We start from the raw sequence: 18,300 nt of genomic DNA, 5'->3' as shown, positions 1-18,300 counted from the left end.
CGCATATATGTGCAGAGATCAATCCTGCATGGTTTAAAGGCAGAGCTATACAACTTAAAAAATCCGAGTGACTATCTTGGGAGATGGCTCTCTTAAAGACACAAAAAGCATAAGGTGGAAAGGAAAAGTGTGAGACCTTTGACCTTATTGAAATTGAGAATTTCTATTTTGGCAAAAAGACATCATCGAGGACAAGAAAAACTAGTCATGAAGGGGGAGAATGAAATCAAGGTGTGGTGAGCACCAGCGCTAAAGGAAATACCTGCAATGGAATGTTTAAGAAAGAGTCAGTGGACAAATTCCATATACTTCTCATACGCTGTCTAAAATACGGCACAGGTGAACTTATTTCCCAAAACAGAAACAGACGCATAGGAGACAGACTGATGGTTGCCGAAAGGGAAAGGGAGTGTGGAGGGGTGAATTAGGAGCTGGAGGTCAGCAGACGCACACCCTACATGTGAAGTAAGCAGAAGGTCCTCCCGCGCGACACAGGGAACCAAGTTCAGTACTCTGCAGCAAACCATAGTGGAAAAGCCATGAAAAAATCGGACAAGTACAGTAAACGAAATCTTTGCTGTAAAGCAGAAACTAACGCAACGTTGTGGATCAACTATCCTTCAATTAAAAGCAAAGAAAAAGACTCAAAATCCTTAGTGCTCCAGGAAACTCCATCTAAAACCAGGACATTCTTTTTGATTCCCTTCAGATTGGAAAAATTGTAAAATCTGACAGTATTAGGTGCTGGCCAGGATGCAAAGAGAGAGGAGGCTTACTCACTGCAGGGGGCATATAAAACTGCTACAACCTCTTCTGGAAAACAATTCAGCAAATACTATAAATACCGAAGGTGGACCTTACCCAGAAATGCCCTTTCTAGTCTTATAACTCACACATGAACACTCTCAACATGGGCATCACATGGTTTATAACCTGTATTCAGACCTCAGCAGATAACTGTCCAAGTTCCCACACCGTTTCACACCTTTAATCTCACCAACACCTCTAGCACCCAAAGGAGGTAGCTACAATAGCAGATTTTTTTTTTAAGCCAGTCTCTTGAGATTTTTGATGATGTTTGATAGTTATACAAGTTGACAGAAATGAATTAACAAAGACCGAGGAAGACAATTTGAGTCTTCCTACTTCTGTTCGGTAATGACACTAGTCCCTTAGCATAACTTGGAGTTCCACAGGAACTGTGTGACCTTGGGAGCCTTCTTTACCTCTCTGATCCACATTTTATTATGAAATTTTTAAAAGAAAGAGGATAAGTGTACTGACCTTCATAGGGTGCTTTGGAAACACAGGGATGATGTATTCAGGCCAAAGCATTATTTGACTTTTGCTTTTCTCTCGAATCACTACTCTGCTGGATTTTAAGTTGTGTAAGGAAGTGGTTGTCCAGCTCCTAATACACTGTTATCCTTTGCATGATGAAACATTTTTCAGATTTTGAAAGTATTTAAGCCAACAGTTTCCCCTCTGAAAACACACACACACACCAGATTCCATTTATAAGTAGTTTTATGAGTGTGGTGGGTGGGAAAGAGAAAAATACATGTTTCCACTTGCTGCATATGTAACTAGTTTAGGTTAGTGAAACAAGATGAGTTTTAAAGTAAGACAGATCAGAAGTCCAGAGGGTCCCCATTTTTCCCTCTCTCTGGAGTCCTGGTTGGTTTAGTGGGTCAGTCGTGTCCAGCTCTTTCGTGACCCCATGGACTGCAGCCCGCCAGGCTCCTCTGTCCGTGGGATTTCCCAGGCGAGAGCTCTGGAGTGGGGCTCTGTCCGTGGGATTTCCCAGGCGAGAGCTCTGGAGTGGGGCTCTGTCCGTGGGATTTCCCAGGCGGGAGCACTGGAGTGGGGCTCTGTCCGTGGGATTTCCCAGGCGGGAGCACTGGAGTGGGCTGCCATTTCCTCCTCCAGGGGATCTTCCCCGCCTGGTGTCTCTTGTGCCTCCTGCATGGGCAGGCGCGTTCTTTTCCACGGAGCCACCAGGGAAGCCCCTGAGGAGCCATCAGGAGCCTTAGTTACCTGAATATGAAAGAGGAGTCTCAGGGCTTTGCAGAGCTGATGCCTGGTGATAGCATATGCAGGACTCCTTGCATAGAATAGAGCGCGGTGAATGCTACTTCCTCCTCCTTGGGTTCTGGGCTGGGACGGCTGGGACCCTGGCAGCTGTGTGGGTTTCGATGGCAGAATGTGCTAATTCTAATTTCCCCCTCCGAGGCTTCTTTTCAGCTGGCAAAGTCGCCGCGGTGGGAACCACTGACCGGGGTTCCTTTCTCACAGAAGTGCTAACCCTCCCCTTTGTCCCGTCTTGCTTTTACTGTCAGTCTGGTACTTGATATGGAAGGAGGATGCACCTTAACCCTGCCCCCTGCTCTGCCCCCGGGGGCTCCCCAGGGTCTCCCCCCAGCTTCCTGCTCCCACCCCAGCTGCGGCCGCCCACCTGCCGGTCCTTCCGCGGGTGTCTGCTCAGGGCTGCCCGTCTCCCTTCTCTCCCGGGCCCAGCTGAGTCCTCCCCTAACCCTACACTTGGACCACTCCTGATCTTCTCCCTTGTGTCCTTTCTAGACCTTTCTAGAGTCCCCGCTATTAGTCCCTGAAGATCCCAGAAGCCCACCCAGTGCCCCAGCCCCATACCTGCAGGCTCATCTCTGACCGCCGGTCTCCTCTTCCCAAACCACCGAGCAGACCTGCCTCGCCATGAACTCTCGTCCAGACTCAGCCCTCCTGTCTTCCTGTCCCCCTGGTTCTTACTGATTAGGTGCCTGTGTCCTTGGAGCCTCCACTGCCAAGAAAAGCCCACGCTGTCCCGGTTGTCCTCAGTTTGTGTTAAGTTTTTAAACGTTCATGTTAGTTATCTGTTTTATACATGTTGCTGTTGAGTCACTCTGTCGTGTCTGACTCTGTGCGACCCCATGGACTGTAGCCCGCCAGGCTCCTCTGTCCATGGGATTCTCCAGGCAAGAACGCTGCAGTGGGTTGCCTTGCCCTCCTCCACTGGGCCACGTTTTGTCAGAATTCTCCACTATGACCCATCTGGGCGGCCCTGCACGGCATGGCTCACAACTTCACTGAGTTACACAAGCCTTCACCATAATAAGGGTGAATCCATGAAGGGGAAGCCTCACATGCTGCAGTCCGTGGGGTGCAAATAGTCAGACACGATTTAGTGACTGAACAGTAACAGCAACAACCAGGTTACATCTACCTGCATTTATTTCTAGCATTCTTTCCTGGAAGAGGATTGGTTTGGGACTTCAGATATAATTTGTGCCAAAATCGGATCCTCCAAACTAAGGTATATAGAGAGGAGCATGGCGAGAGTCGTATCACGTAGTCACGGAACAGATGACGGGGAGAGTCCCCAGGCATGAATTCTTCAGCACTTTTAAGCCTAAAATCCTACCTCTTCACCCATCACTTCTCTTGAAAGAGTTCATTTCTTTTCATTCTTAGGTCTCCTTTCATACACAACGCCCACAGGCGGTCCCCCCCTTACTGTCTTCCCGACAGCAGGCAGTTGAGTCCATGATAATGGCTGAGGAAAGGCCACTGTGGACTCTGTGGTTCCCGTTTTGGTGAAAGTCAAGGCTGAATGTCTCATCTACAGTGCTGTTAAAACGCTCCCTGGCAGGTCTGCATGGGGGCGAGGGGGGCTGGAGCTCCAGCTTCTCCCTAGATGCCCGTGTGGGCTGCCTTCCGATTTTGCCAATCCAGTCACTCCACAGGGACCCCTTGGGTCCCCAGCGGGAGTCAGGCGCTGGTTTGAGTGAGTAAACAGACCCTGCGCCTTGCCGGCCTGCAGGGCGGCTGGGAGGGGTGCTCAGGGCGGTGGGCAGGCTGGGGAGATGGACTGAGGGAGGAGGAGAATGGGGGGAGCGAGGCGTTCAGGGCTGGGAGCAGCGGGGTGAGTCCTGAAACCCAGAGGTGCAACAGCCGCTGGAATAATCAGTGACAAGAAGCAGAAGAGAAAGTCAGAAAACGGATTGGCTTCCTTTCCAGTCAGACACAAAAACCATGGCCTCTAGGAAAAAGAGCCTCCGGGAGGCTGCCGGGGATGAGGGAATCCATCCTACGGCGCAGAAAGAAAACCTGCACCGGAGGTGGTAAAAACCAAACGTGACGGAGAAAAGCAAACTGACAGAAGGAAGTGGGAAAATTATCTCACAGGGTGCACGATTCATGCAGAAAGGTCTCAGGGATGAAACGGTGGAGAAACTGGGGATAGGCAAGAAATACGACATTGGAAGCACAGGTTCGCCTCGAGGTCGGAACACGACTGAAATCGGGAGAGGCAGAGCTGAGAGACTCCCAGCCTTCCGAGCAAAACCGGGAAACAGAGATCCTTCCCTTGAGACAGCTGCGAACTCCGAGGAGTGAACACTCAAGAGCCCAGGACGGGCGACCCGCTGCCACGGGACCACAGTGCAGCCACCTCCAGAGCCCCTCCTTGGCTGAGTCCGGAGGGGCTGGACTTGCACAGAGCAAGCTCACCGTCCTGAGCTCCAGCCTCACCAGGCTTGTTTGTTTTTTGTGTGTGAACTCCCGTCAGGAAACCGCACACTGTCATCCGTGGCAAACTCTGCAAGTATAGCCAGGATGGGTTTGGTCTTGAAGCACTTCCTCGGGTTAATGAATGCTGCTCCTCGATGGCAAAGGCCACACCCTCCCGTGCAGTTTCTGGGAGACTTTTCGAAGCTCAAAAAATGGTAGCCCCACAGCCTGTTCCCCAGGCTGCAGGGCTGGGTCAGCCAGGTCCAGGGCCAAGACGCTGTGCTGAGAAAAGACTTTGAAAAACAAGTCTTGGCTCTTTCCCACGAACCAGAGATGTCCCTGAACAACCCAATGGTCTTGGAAAACTTTCCATGTGAAGGAGTCTAAAGAATTGCATGGTACGACTTTAAAAGCCATAACAAAATTCATCAGGCTTCTTTCAGTGGGATAGATATACACCATTGGTGACAGAAAAGATCTACTATCAACTGCTGCTAATATCGGAGAAGGCAATGGCACCCCACTCCAGTACTCTTGCCTGGGAAATCCCACGGACGGAGGAGCCTGGTAGCCTACGGTCCATGGGGTTGCACAGAGTCAGACACGACTGAGTGACTTCACTTTCACTTTTCACTTTCATGCATTGGAGAAGGAAATGACAACCCACTCCAGTGTTCTTGCCTGAAGAATCCCAGGGACGGAGGAGCCTGGTGGGCTGCTGTCTATGGGGTCGCACAGAGTCGGACACAACTGAAGTGACTTAGCAGTAGCAGCAGCTGCTAATATGCGGGCTGAAATTTAGGATGCAGATGCTATTGTTACATCTGCTTAACCAGAGTGGAAGAAGAGCTCAGCAGAAGAACAAAATGAAAAAAAAAAAAGTTGAAGAAAACACTCACATAGGCCCAGCGGTTAGTGGTTGAGGTTTGCATCTTCACACAGACACACACACATACAGGAGCGCCCATGTGATGTGTGTGCAGATAGGCACATACACGGACGTGTGCGGCATATTCTACAATGAGCACAGGTTATATAATCAAAAGTAAATTTATTTCCTCTCTGAAGAAGGAAGCCGGAGGGCGTGGTGGGGGTCCCACCAGTACAGTCCCTGCTCCATCTGACCATCCTCCAGTCTATTAGGGCACCATTGATACCCCCTCCCACAAGACAAATGGTTTTGTGGCTTGAGAGGGGGTTGGTCTGGGGGAAACCTGCCTCTCTGGGAACTGAGGGGTGTGTGTGTGTGTGATTTCTTGTAAAATGCTTCCTAAATTGTTTGTTTCTGAGGGTGACGTCCAGTTGCATTCTGAGGCCCAGCCGTAAAGCCTTTACTTATTTTTCTCGAAAGAAGAGAAAGACCTTGGGAAAGATGCGCCTGGGGAGCCTTGTCTCCCTTCCTCCCAAGGAAGCACCTTGTTATTAACTCAGAACTCTTTATAGCTGGCCCGGAGGAAATTTTTGGCTGTAAACTGTCATGCACGGCAGCCTTCCTTGAAAGGACCCAGAGAGCGGAGACGCTGGTCCTGAGAATGAAGGAACGACGATCCAGAAACCCCTGCCCAGAAACGAAAGGGAAAAACCTAGGCGCTGACCGTCTGGGGGACCTCCGCAGCTAGGCGCAGCCTTGCGCCCCAACCTCTCAGCCAGCGGAGCGCGAGGCCTTGGGCGGGGTATCCCGAAAACCGGCCGTGCCTGCTGGAGGGAAGAAGTGTCCTCGTGCACGCTGGAGAGCTAACATTCCCTTCTGCCGGGCTTTTTCCTCTTATTCGGCCGTGCCACGTCCCGTTTGTAGAGCCGAACTGAAATCGGAACTACAGTTGGCAGGAGGGACCCGGGAAACCCGGGGGTCCTCACCAGCGCTTCCAGACTTTGGGAAAGATTGACCCACCAAGCGTCAGCGCCAAGAGGGCTCCGCTCCTTGGGGGTCGGGGAGCGACCTAAGCTTCGCTCTCGAGCCGAGATTTTGGGGCCCTCCCCGCCCCCGGGACGGCCTGGTATTTACGCTTCTTCCCCGCACCACCTCGCACCCACACCCCTTATTCTAAGTGCTCAGGTTCGAGCAGTCCCAGGCAGCAGAGATAACCTTCTCAATTTCTCCGAAAAGACACGCAAAGCCCCCCAAGCCCGCGGCCCGAGGAGCCGGGTGAAGGACTCAGCAGGGTCCGGCTGCCGCGAGCACAGGAGGTCATTTCAGTGTCTCCTTCCAGAAGGAAACTGTCCCCCTCGGGCCAGCCCCTGGGCATTTCCTTGTTCCTAGACAACAAAGAAACTGAGAAACGCCACGGAGTCGGGGCGCTCGGGGCTGCCCGGCTACCGGCTGGAGTTGGAGAGGGCTGGGACAGCGGGAGCGCGCGGTCGGTCGCGGTCCTTCCCGCGGTGGCCCCCGCCGTTCTCCACGGCGGAGCGAGGCTGGCCCCGCGCCGGGCGGGGAAGGGTTAGCGCGGGGCGCAGAGCCCCCTTGCCAAGGCGCGGGGTTGCTCTGAATGGGGCGCCCCACCGACGCGAGGCTCCTTCCAGAAAGCCTGGAGGTGGGTTGCGCGCGGAGCAGACGCGGGGCACCGAGGCTGTGGCCACGCTGGCCTCTTTCGAGCCGCGGGCGAGCGAGTCCGAGGCGCGCAGTCCGCGTTCCCACGAGGAGCGCCTGCTTCCTTCTTTGCTGGGCTCCCGCTTTAGGAGGAATGTTATTGTCTGGAGAGGCCCCATTGAACTATTTCCTGCCCATTGTCACCTTTCCTGAGCTCTCCTCCCGGTCCTCGCGGAAGGTAATAAACCACCCGGGCCCCGCCACCCTGCCAGGCGCTCCGTCGCGGCCGCGCGAGGAGACGCGCCCGAGCCCGCTCGCGAGGAAACCCTGGCCCGTCCCCTGCCGCTCCCGCCTTCCGCGAAAGCAAAGACCAAAACCCACAGAAGTCGAGCAGACTCTCGGGTTACACGCAGTACACGCACAGACCTCGCCATCAAGGTCCTGATTTTATAGAGGGGAAAGCGAGAAAACATCCAGAAGGCGGGGCGGGGGGCGTTTTATTGATTTCAGTCTATTTCCCTCTCCGGGAGCGAGGTGGACTGTGGGCAGGGAGCGCTCGATTTCCCTTTCCAGACCCATGAGGGCTGCGGAGAACAGAGGGCGCCCGGTGGGCTGGTCCGTGGTCGAGGGTGTTGGTGGGGTCACCTGACGCGCCGAGGAACGTGTCAGGCCGGGACCGGGCTCGGTGGCAGCTGAGCCTTCGAAGAAGCGTGGAGACCAGTCCGACTCGGGCCAGGCCCTGGGCACGTCTTTAGGCCGGGCTGCGCGCGGTGGTCGAGGGCTCGGGCGCACGCGGGAGCCGCGGTGGGACTGGTGTACCTGCCGGATCAGGGATGCCCTCGGAGAGAGAGGAGGGGACCGCGCGCGAGAGAGAGTGGGGGAGCCTCGTGGGCCGCCGAGCAGCCCCTGGGCAAGGTGCGGGCCGGGGCGAGCTCGCGGGCCGGCCAGTCCGTGCCCACCCAGTCCTCCACCTCCTCCCAGCTTTCGGGGCCCGCCCAGCCGCTTTGATGGAGGTGCAAACATTTGGGGGAGGGCGGAGGTGTAGGAGCTGGGCCGGGGCTCGCAGGGTCCGGCTCCGGATTTACAAAAAGCCGGCGCGGGAGCCCATTGATGGCCCCCGCCTCCGCGGCCCGCCCGGCGGGGTCTGATATGGCCGCGCGCGGCCAATGGGCGGCGGCCCCGGCGCTTCAAAGGGCTCACCGCCCAATCCGCCGCGCCCCCCTGCGCCACGCTGCAGGCTCTATTTATGCCGGGGGGCGATTTTCCTTCCCAGGAGACCTAGTCTCGTCCCTCCTTGCGGGAGTTCAAGTGGAATAACCCCCCCCACCCCTCTCCCCGCCCCCTCTCCAGACCGTCGCCCTCCACGCAGGTCGGCGCTGGGTCTGTGCCGTCGCGGGTCTGGGCACTTCTTGGGTCTTCTTGGAAGAGCGGCTGTCTGCGGCGGCGAAGGTGGCGCTCGCGTAGCCAGTCGGGTTCTGGGGGGGCGTCGGGGCGCGGCGGGCCGGCGGGAGGATGACCTCCCCAGGCACCGACAGCCCGGGGAAGAGCCTGCAGTACCGCGTGGACCATCTGCTGAGCGCCGTGGAGAGCGAACTGCAGGCGGGCAGCGAGAAGGGCGACCCCACGGAGCGCGAGCTGCGCGTGGGCCTGGAGGAGAGCGAGTTGTGGCTGCGCTTCAAGGAGCTCACCAACGAGATGATCGTCACTAAGAACGGCAGGTGGGCGCGCCGGCTCCCGGCGCGGCGACCCTTCGCTTAGTCTTTACGCTCATTTATGCTCGGGCTGGGAATAGACTCGTATGGCCTCGCCCTCTCCCTTTGGGCCTTCTTCGCAGAATTGTCACTTTCCTGGGGAGGACGGGGTGGCGTCCCTGGGGGCTCAGATAGTTAAGAAGCTGCCTGCTATGCGGGAGACCCCGGTTCAGATTCCTGGGTCGGGAAGATCCCCTGGAGAAGGAAATGGCAACAGGCTCCAGGCATTCTCCTTGCCTGGAGAATCCCGTGGACAGGGGAGCCTGGGGTCGCAAAGAGTCCCACACTGCTGAGAAACTAGCACAACCCTGGGGAGGGGGATTCCCCCGGAACTCGGGGGACCCATGCCTCGCCCACTCTTGTCCCGCGGACTGACCCGTGTGCTGCAGCCTCTACCAGGTCCTGTCCCACCTGCCTCCTGAGGGATGGTGGGGTGGGCGCATGCGGATCTAGGGGAGTCCTGGGAAGGAGCATCGTGTGTGGCTCCTTTTAAGCTCCCAGGGGGAGCTTTTTGCCCCAAATCACAGATGCCCCTGCTTTCGGCAGGGGCCTCACGATCCTATCCGGGGTCCTCCAGCTGCGCCCCTTCCTTTTCAGGAGGATGTTCCCGGTGCTGAAGGTGAACGTGTCCGGCCTGGACCCCAACGCCATGTACTCCTTCCTGTTGGACTTTGTGGCGGCCGACAACCACCGCTGGAAGTATGTGAATGGGGAGTGGGTGCCCGGGGGCAAGCCGGAGCCGCAGGCGCCCAGCTGCGTCTACATCCACCCTGACTCGCCCAACTTCGGGGCACACTGGATGAAGGCTCCCGTCTCCTTCAGCAAAGTCAAGCTCACCAACAAGCTCAATGGAGGGGGCCAGGTAGGTGTGAGGGGCGGTGGGGTGGGGTCGACTCTAGGAGGGGCCTGCGACTCTGCACCTTCTTGTGGCAGAGAGCTGGAAGGGCACTGCTGGCCTGGAGGTGAAGTCTGCCTTCCTTAATTAAGCCCTCAGTGTTGTTTATAGTAAGCTGACGGCAGTAACACCCGGGCCTGGAGAGGGAGCAGGGAGAGGGTGCAAAGCCTCGCCTTTGAACAGGCAGGCAGTTCTCAAGCTTTGGGGGAACTTCTGCGTCCTAGCCTTCAACTTCCCTGGGGTAGAGAAAATACGCGTGTGGAGGGTAAGCGCTCACTTCAGAGCTGAACCTGCCCACATACTGACTGCAGAGTCTGAACAGACTTGCACAGCTGTCCTTTTCTACAGACAGTCTTTCCTTGGGGAGTGTTCCCGAAAGCAGCACTGGCGCTCAGGCCTTCCGAGCTGTCTGCAGCTACCCTGGAAGCTGTATAACTTTGTTCTACCAGGTCAAGCACCTCCTGAAGGACAAGCATTGCCTCTGATAGTGTGCAGCATCTCTCATTACTTTTCTGACATAGTTGTGGGAGCAGCACCTGATGGGCAACCTACCACCCTCAACTTGCCCAGTTTTGTCCGACTCTTTGGGACCCCGGGGACTGTAGCCCACCAGGCTCCTCTGTCCATGGGATTTTCCAGGCAAGGATACAGGAGTGGGTTGCCATTTCCTCCTCCAGGGGGTCTTCCCGACCCAGGTATACCTCGTCTCCTGTGTCTCCTGCATCTCCTGCATTGCAGGTGATTCTTTATGCCCTGAATCACCAGGGAAGCCCCCAGCGTCAGCAGTAAAGACATTTTCCTGTGAGCTGCAGGAGTTTCTGCGTTTCCATCAGGACAAATGGAAGTTCTGTTGTCTTTAACGGTGGGACTTTGACGATCGCTGTTCCCATGTTATGTCTCTCTCAGATCATGTTGAACTCCTTACATAAGTATGAGCCTCGAATCCACATCGTGAGAGTTGGGGGTCCACAGCGTATGATCACCAGCCACTGCTTCCCGGAGACCCAGTTCATCGCGGTAACCGCTTACCAAAATGAGGAGGTGAGGCGCGGGCAGTCAGCGGGCTCCTGTGTGTGTGATGAGTGTCCTTTAGAATCTAAAGTTTAGACGGATAATTACTGCCTTTTCAAATAATTTCCCATAACGGTCAATACCAAATGGGACAGAAGGAGAAGTCGCGTCCGACTCTTTGCGACCCCGTGGACTGTAGCCGCCAGGCTCCTCCATCCATGGGATTCTCCAGGCAAGAATACTGGAGTGGGTTGCCATTTCCTTCTCCAGGGGATCTTCCCGACCCAGGGATTGAATCCGGGTCTCCCGCATTGGAGGCAGACGCTTTAACCTCTGAGCCACCAGGGAAGCCCAGTTTCCCCTAAAAGTGTCTAAATCTAGAAGCATCCACTAAATGCTCAAAATGAAAAGATAAATCAAACATTCAGGTTCAGGACTGTAAGATCTCTTGAGAACAAGACTTCAGAGAGAGAGAGAGAGAGAGGTGTCTCCTTACCCTGAAAACCTTCTTGAAAGGGTCGGGGGCACCCCTCCAAGTCTGTGTTTTGTGAAGAGCCAACTAGATACAGCATACAGTTTAGTGCCTGTGAATCTGTGTCTGCGCCTGACCCCAAAGGACAGACAGTAGGTGATTAGCTGGTCAGGCTGAGTGTCGACCGCCAGCCAGAACTAGAAGTCACTCTCCCTGAGTGTACCTGGGTTATGTTTCGAGCCATGTTTGTTTGACTGATGCACACAGAATATTGTCAGCAGTTAAGAAGTGTAGTGAAAGTCACTCAGTGGTGTCCGACTCTGGGACCCCATGGACTACACAGTCCAGACCCGAATACTGGAGTGGGCAGCCTTTCCCTTCTCCAGGGGATCTTCCCAACCCAGGGATCGAACCCAGGTCTCCCGCATGGCGGGCAGGTTCTTTACCAGCTGAGCCACAAGGGAAGCCCTTGTCAGCCATAGGTTAAATTTATTATTGTGAATTCCACTTAGGAAATCAGCATTTAAAAGCTTTACATAATTATGCTGTTCTTTATGAAATATTATAATTACTCAGCTACTTCAGATTCAAATAGGAAAATATCCCTGGGAAGAAGTCTGATTCTGTTTGAATATTTAAAGGGGGTATTGGTGGTGCCTGATTTCTTGGTGCCTAATTAAGTCCTAACTAATCAGCAGTGTACCAGTAAATGCAACTTCTTGTTTTTCAGATCACAGCTCTTAAAATTAAATACAATCCATTTGCAAAAGCTTTCCTCGATGCAAAGGAAAGGTGAGAGAATTCTAACGGTACCCCTCGGGCGAAGAAGTGTGCAGAATGATGAGCTATTGCTGAAAATACTGTTTCCTGAACATTCTCCTTGACCATTCCATACACTTTCTTGACAGAAGCGATCACAAAGATATGATGGAAGAAGCAGGAGACAGCCAGCAGTCTGGGTACAACCAATGTACGGTTTGTTGCACTCTGCCCAGATGTACCTTGTCTCAGGGACTAGTGTGTCTGGGGCAGGGGCCTGGGGATGGAGCAGACAGAATTTCCGGGTGCCCTTGGGGAGCACACCGCTCTTCGCTGTGCAAGGCAGTGGCCCTGCGTGTTGATGCTGTTCCTACTGGTCATCGAACTGCTGGTCCTCAGCCTCTGCTCCATCCAGGGCTTGCAGATGCCCCCTCCTGCCAGCTCACGGGATTCCTGACAGAGGAGCCTGGGTCCTTTTGCTTTGAGGCCACTCCAGAGGCTTCCTAGGTGGCATGCTGGTGAAGAATCTGCCTGCCAATGCAGGAGACGGAGGAGACACAGGTTCAATCCCTGGGTTGGGAAGATCCTCTGGAGGAGGAAATGGCAACCCACTCCAGTATTCTTGCCTGGGGAATCCCATGGACAGAGAAGCCTGGAGGGCTACAAGTCCATGGAAAAGAGAGTCCATGGACACGACCGAGGGGCTGAGCACACAAGAGGCAGCTCCAGTCATGGCTAGAATGGATTGCTGAGACCCTGATGGGTGTTCAGACTCTGCCGTGTTGGGCAGGAGGAGAACTTGGCTCTCATCCACTCTGAGATGGTCTGTCTTTTTGTTAATGGCTGAGAATGGAAGGACCATCTTTGGGACAGTGCTTCTGATCACGTGTAGCTCTCCCCCAGCTTGCTTCAGGGGCTGGGAATGGCTCGTCGGGTTGTGCTGGAGACAGCGGCTCGCAGGATGGGCAAGTCTGCTTTCAGTCCAGCCTCCTTTAGGAGTCAGTGAAGCAGTCAGCGGAGTGATTAGGGTCTACAGCAGAGTCTATCAGGGGAAAAGGCTTTGTCTACCCGTCCAGGCAGGGCGGGGACACAGAGACGAGAAACTGGCCACGGTTGGGAGAGAAAAGTTATTGCTGGCTGCTCACTTCTCAGTTTGGGTGGAACCGGAGCGGCGGCTTCCTCAAAGAACCGTTTCCCTGTCTTTCTCTTTCTTTTCTTTCTCTCTCCCTCCTTTTCCTTCCTGGACTACTTTAACAAACAGCTCTCCTAAGTGGCTCACAGCTGCCCCGTCACAGAGCAGAATATGAACACGGCTCTGGCCAGCGATGGGCCCGAGCTCTGTGGCCCCGTCTGCACCCTCTCGTTGGGCTGTGTCTGCAGTGAGAGTTTGGGAATGGGAGCCTGAGTAGCTATCCTCCTAGTGGTTGCTTTTCTGATTTTTTTTTTTTTTAAGTGGAAAATAAAGGGAATGGAGAAGAAACGGGAGCTTTAAAGGAGGGCAGGGCAGTGTTGGAATGATTCTCTGATTGATGTGTAAGGTGGGAAAGAGTGAGCCGAACGCAGAGGAAAAGCGAGAACACGGGTGCCGGTCCAGGCAGGAGGAGACTCCTCTGCGTGTTGGTGTGATCTGCAGGGGTGAGGGAAGGGGGAGAGGCTGGGGCCAGGGCTCTCCTGTGCGTCCTGAGCCTGGATTTTGTCTGTTTTAACATTTATTCACGCTCAGTAGTTTGGCCTTGAAAACTGACCTGCCTGGAGGGACAGAACATCCCTGGGGATATTCTGGGAGGATTCTGGGAGGAGGGGACTTTTTGAGGAAGCCACAGGGCTAGCCGAGGTCGGGGTCACTCTCCCGGGTTCTTGGGTGCCCTGCGGGTCTGGACGCCTTGGCCCTTCTCTGGCCGCATGGCTGATGCCCACGACCCCTGAAGCCTGGGTCAGGCCCTCGGTGTCCACAGACCCTGAGGAGGAGACCCGCCGCCCCCTGGCCTCTGCCCCGCTGTCCTTTAGCTTCGTTTCCGGCCACGTGGCTCGTGGGATTTGAGTTCTCCGACCAGGGCCTGAACCGGGGCCCTCTGCAGTGAGCACTCTGAGTCCTGAGCCCCGGGCCGCAGGGAAGCCCCGCCTTGCCCGCTCGATGACAGAAGGGAGGCCAAGCGGGGTCCGCAGTGTGCTTCTCTCACAGCAGGGGGCTGGCTGCTCCCCGGAACCAGCGCCCTGTGTCCACCCGCCACTCCCCACCCCCAGTTCGGAGGCCCCCTCTCGCTTCCCTCCACGCACGGCTGCGAAAGGTACCCGGCCCTGAGGAGCCACCGGCCAGCCCCCTACCCCAGCCCGTACGCGCATCGGAACAGCTCTCCAAGTGAGTCCCAGCAGAAGGCCGCCGGGGTTGGGGATGCTGGGAGGACTTCCGGGAAGGGAGAGGCAGTCGGTCAGTGTCCAGGGAGCAGGCTCTTGACTGGCTCGAGGGACCTTCTTTCGTGTCCACGTCGCTGCTGACTCGACCACAGAGACCTCCTGGCCAGGGTCTTCAGGGCTGAATGTGACTGCTACCGCTTGAGCCTCTTTACTTTGGGACCCTGGGCCCAGGTCTGCATATTTTGTGAACCCTGTAAGGTGATGCCAGGCCAGCCAGGCACGAGGGTTACTAGCTTGACGAGACGCAAGTGTGTTTCTCCAAGTATGAGGCCAGGGTCAGTGGCTCCAGCATCATCTGAAATCTGCCCAGACCCACAGAATTGGACGGTGGTCCAGCACTTTGTGATTTAACTTGCCCCTAGGAGATACAGGCTTATCCCTGCCCCTAGATGCAGGCTTGAGTGGTGGGAACACTGGGCCAGACCGTGAAGACCCCTGGACCTAATTCCCTCTAAAACCACGGATGCCCCAGACTTCATTTTGTCTGGCTCTGAAAGGAGGAAAAAAGCAAACGAACGCCATAAAACAATTAAGCAGTTAAAGCTGATTTGAAATGAAAGAAGCTTATTTGGGAAGGAAATAGCAGTCCAACTAGGGGCTAGATCATATTTTAAATTTTGCCTTGAGTAAATGGTCTTCAAAGCCCTTTTAATTCTTAAGCGATAATCCTTTGCAGAAAAGACTGGTAAAAATGACATTGATTTTTCAGTATAATTAGTTCTTAATCATGTGACTGTAGGAGTCCATTTCTATGGGCTAGCTATTGATCTCATGATAAAAAGCCTGGGTGCTGGAATACACTCCAGTATGTACATTTGACAGTGATGCTCTTCATGCGCCTTTGATGACCCGTTAAGGAGGTGATGGTCTCAGTGTTGGGTAGCTCCAGCTGTGGGTAGCATTTCAGTGTGTCTTGTCACTCTTGGACGCGCCCATCAGTAATGACACTTTCTTACATCTGTAGCCTATTCCGACAGTTCATCTGCATGTCTGTCCATGCTCCAGCCCCATGACAACTGGTCCAGCCTTGGAATGCCTGCCCACACCAGCATGCTGCCCATGGGTCCGAACGCTGGTCCTCCTGCGGGCTCCAGGTAACCCATGTCTGGGGAGCGATTCTAAGTGTTCTGGGAACGTGAGTGCCTGTGATGTCATCCCGTCCCATCCATCAGCCTGTATCCTGCTCTTCACTTACGGGTGACGGGTTTTTATTGGTAACTTGACCACTAGCCAGCTATGTCCGGGACCCCGGGTTTCATGACTGCTGTGAGTTCCTGCTTCAGCCTGTCCTCTGGGAGTTTAGTGGTGCCTTCAGGGTAGATGGAGCTGGGCTCTCATGGAAGGGAGCAGGGACCCTCTCCTGGCTCTGCTGGTTACTGGTTCATGTGACGGACAAGCCTCCTGAACCTCGCTTCTTCAAGAAAAGGGCACTAAATAACCCCAGCCTCAAGCCGTCTTTACAGGCTTGTAGGTGTGCAGGATTGTGGGGTCAGTATGTGAATCTTGAAGACAAGTTTCCAGAACCTTTTCTGACAGGCACTATCAGATTAAGGAAGTACATTTGTTGGATTTCTGTGGGTATAGAATCAGTGTGTTTCTTAACGTACGTGCTCGGTAACCTGAAAAGAATGATGACTGTTTTATTATTAGCTTGAAAATTATATAGAGGGAGGTTGGCTTAAACAAATCAAGCTAGTTGGTCAGCGTATTACATTTCTTTATAGGATCATTATAATAAAAACTAAAATGACAAAGTGAGAGCCCTTTCCACATTTTCTAAGCAGAAAATCAGTCAGTGGTGTTAAATGGTTGAACAGGTTGGCTCACAGCAGAGTGAGTCTATGGACAAGGCACCTGGACGTCAAAAGCACTGCTGTTTCTGTGTGGATGCCTGCTCAGTTGCTCAGTCGTGTCCGACTCTTTGCAACCCCATGGACTGTACAGAGTATCAGAATTTGCCTAAGATCTTAATTCTTTATGATTAGGAAGCAATTCCTTTAAAGTCAGAATGTAATGTTTACTCTTAAAAATAGAGCAGCCAATACATAACCAGCAAGCCTTTCCAGGGCCCCAAGGTCACCTAGAAGACTGCTGTGAGTTGGATGACCTGCAGGCTGCACCGGGGTCCCCCCCGAAGACCTCAGTGCCTCTTGGAGCCTTGTTGCTTTTCATCTATAAAACGGGGAGAGTCCCCTGCCTCACGCCATCGGGCCTGTTTGCAAGTCCAAGGGCATCTGAAGTGCAGTACGGGGCCTGATCAACCGCATAGCCCGCCGCAGCCTGAGGCCTCCTTGTTCATTTATGGAAGGATTGATTCTGCTAGAAGAGAGGGACATTTTCCAGAAGCAAAGTGTTAGCCTGGTGTAGTGTTGGTCAGGCCTGTGTTCTCAGACAGGGGAGGGCTAACGTCCGTTTCCAGTTCCTTCCTTCAGGGACGGGGAAGCAGAGCCTCGAAGGTGGGCTCAGAGCAAGGCTCCCCTGACGAAGTGTATTAACGGGGGTTTGCTTCTAGGTCTACGTCCTGGGGCTTTTCCTCTCCGGGCGTCACGCTGACACCTGCTGACATGTGGTGCCTGCCCACAGGGAGTCACCGGAGGATGCCCTCCACCATCCGTGTCTGCCTCCCTCATAAGAATGACTAGCTTTTTTAAAAAAAAGATTTATTTACTAACTCTTTCGGCTGTGATAGGTCTTCATTGCTACACGGACTTTCTCTTGCTGTGGCGAGTGGGGGCTTCTCATTGCAGTGCCTGCTTTTGTGGCAAAGCACGGGCTCCAGGGTGTGTGGGCTTCAGGAGCTGCGGCTCACGGGCTCTTGAGAGCACAGGCTCAGTAGCTGTGGCTCATGGGATCTTCCCAGACCGGAGATTAAACCCATGTGCCCTGCCCTGGCACGTGGATTCTTAACCAGGACCACCAGGGAAGCCCAGGAGTTATTAGTCAGCACAGACGCACATGCACAGCCTCTGAAACATCGGCTCGGTGCATCTGAGAATTTGGATTCTCAGCTTGAGCACAAAGCTGGAGTCTTTGGAGTGAGAACAGTGCGCGTCGAGGCGTTTTTAGGCGGCTCCTGATGATTTTGTTTCTCGTGGGCAGATGAGAAGCGCCCTCTGTGTCCGAGTGTGATTTCATCACACAGAGGAAATGAGCCGTTTATACCCCGGCCATCTGGGGTCGGGTTGGCGGGGGTCTCTTTTCCCCTCCGGGAGCGCCTGCCCAGGTCTCTGACCCGTCTGTCTCCCCACTTTTCCGTTTCAGCCAGTACCCCAGCCTGTGGTCCGTGAGCAGCGGCACCGTCGCCCCAGGTGCCCAGGCGGCGGGCGTGCCCAGCGGGCTGGGAGCCCAGTTCTTTCGAGGCTCTTCTGCCCACTCTGCCCCCCTTGCCCACCCAGTCTCAGCATCCTCCTCGTCGGGGTCCCCGCTGTACGAGGGGGCCGCCACGGCCACAGATGTTGCCGACAGCCAGTACGACGCCTCGGCCCAGGCCCGCCTCCTGGCCTCGTGGACGGCTGTGTCGCCCCCGTCCATGTGAGTCGGGGCCTGTGCCTGGAAGGAGGCCGGGACTGCAAGCGTTTGAGTGGCAGTCTCACAGGCACGGGAAGGGGGTCAGGCCTGCTAACCGCCCTTCAAGGAAAAGAGGAAGAAGGTTCACGTTCTGTTATGTATCAAGGGTCCCACCGCCAGCGCTGGGTTTTGTCCTCCCTGGTGGCGGTGCGTCCTGGGTCCTTTCTGTGCTGAGGGTGAATGCAGGTGTGGAAGCAAGGCAGGGGGCCTCCCCCGCCAGGACCCGCAGTGACAGTGATCAGCTAGCATCCAGAAGCCGCGTTTCTCTTACTTACGGCCTGGAGATGACTCCGGCGCATCAGGCTTTGTAACTTCTCCGGTCATACTCTAGGGAGATGAAAAGCACGCTTCCAGTTCTCCCCCCTGTTGCTTTCCAGTAGCTTCCAGGTCCCTTTTG

General features: G+C 54.8%; 1 protein-coding gene across 3 annotated transcripts; it reads left to right on the top strand.

The window, feature by feature from the left end:
• Window positions 1–8,545: 8,545 nt before the first annotated feature.
• On the top strand, window positions 8,546–17,871 carry TBXT (T-box transcription factor T). 3 transcript variants are annotated; one of them, XM_088840954.1, is made up of 8 exons: window positions 8,546–8,751; window positions 9,382–9,646; window positions 10,586–10,720; window positions 11,893–11,954; window positions 12,071–12,132; window positions 14,107–14,280; window positions 15,301–15,430; window positions 17,598–17,871. In XM_088840954.1, the coding sequence occupies exons 1-8, from the start codon at window positions 8,546–8,548 to the stop codon at window positions 17,869–17,871; spliced, it is 1,308 nt and encodes a 435-aa protein (XP_088697080.1). The 3 variants fall into 3 exon arrangements, with proteins under 3 accessions (XP_088697080.1, XP_055289745.2, XP_088697081.1); XM_055433770.2 differs by having other exon boundaries at window positions 14,104–14,280; XM_088840955.1 differs by lacking the exon at window positions 14,107–14,280.
• The last annotated feature ends 429 nt before the right edge of the window (window positions 17,872–18,300 follow it).

The sequence above is a fragment of the Moschus berezovskii genome, chromosome 10, assembly GCF_049115385.1.
Source record: "Moschus berezovskii isolate FMDL1 chromosome 10, NW_MosBer_1.0, whole genome shotgun sequence".
NCBI lineage: Eukaryota > Metazoa > Chordata > Mammalia > Artiodactyla > Moschidae > Moschus > Moschus berezovskii.
This window is presented reverse-complemented; position numbering and strand designations above follow the sequence as displayed.

Coding starts and splice junctions, on each gene's coding strand:
- TBXT (XM_055433770.2), top strand. CDS start 8,546: ATGACCTCCCCAGGCACCGACAGCCCGGGGAAGAGCCTGCAGTACCGC. Junction 11,955..12,070: donor TTCCTCGATGCAAAGGAAAG/GTGAGAGAATTC, acceptor CTTTCTTGACAG/AAGCGATCACAAAGATATGA. Junction 12,133..14,103: donor GCAGTCTGGGTACAACCAAT/GTACGGTTTGTT, acceptor CTTCTCTCACAG/CAGGGGGCTGGCTGCTCCCC.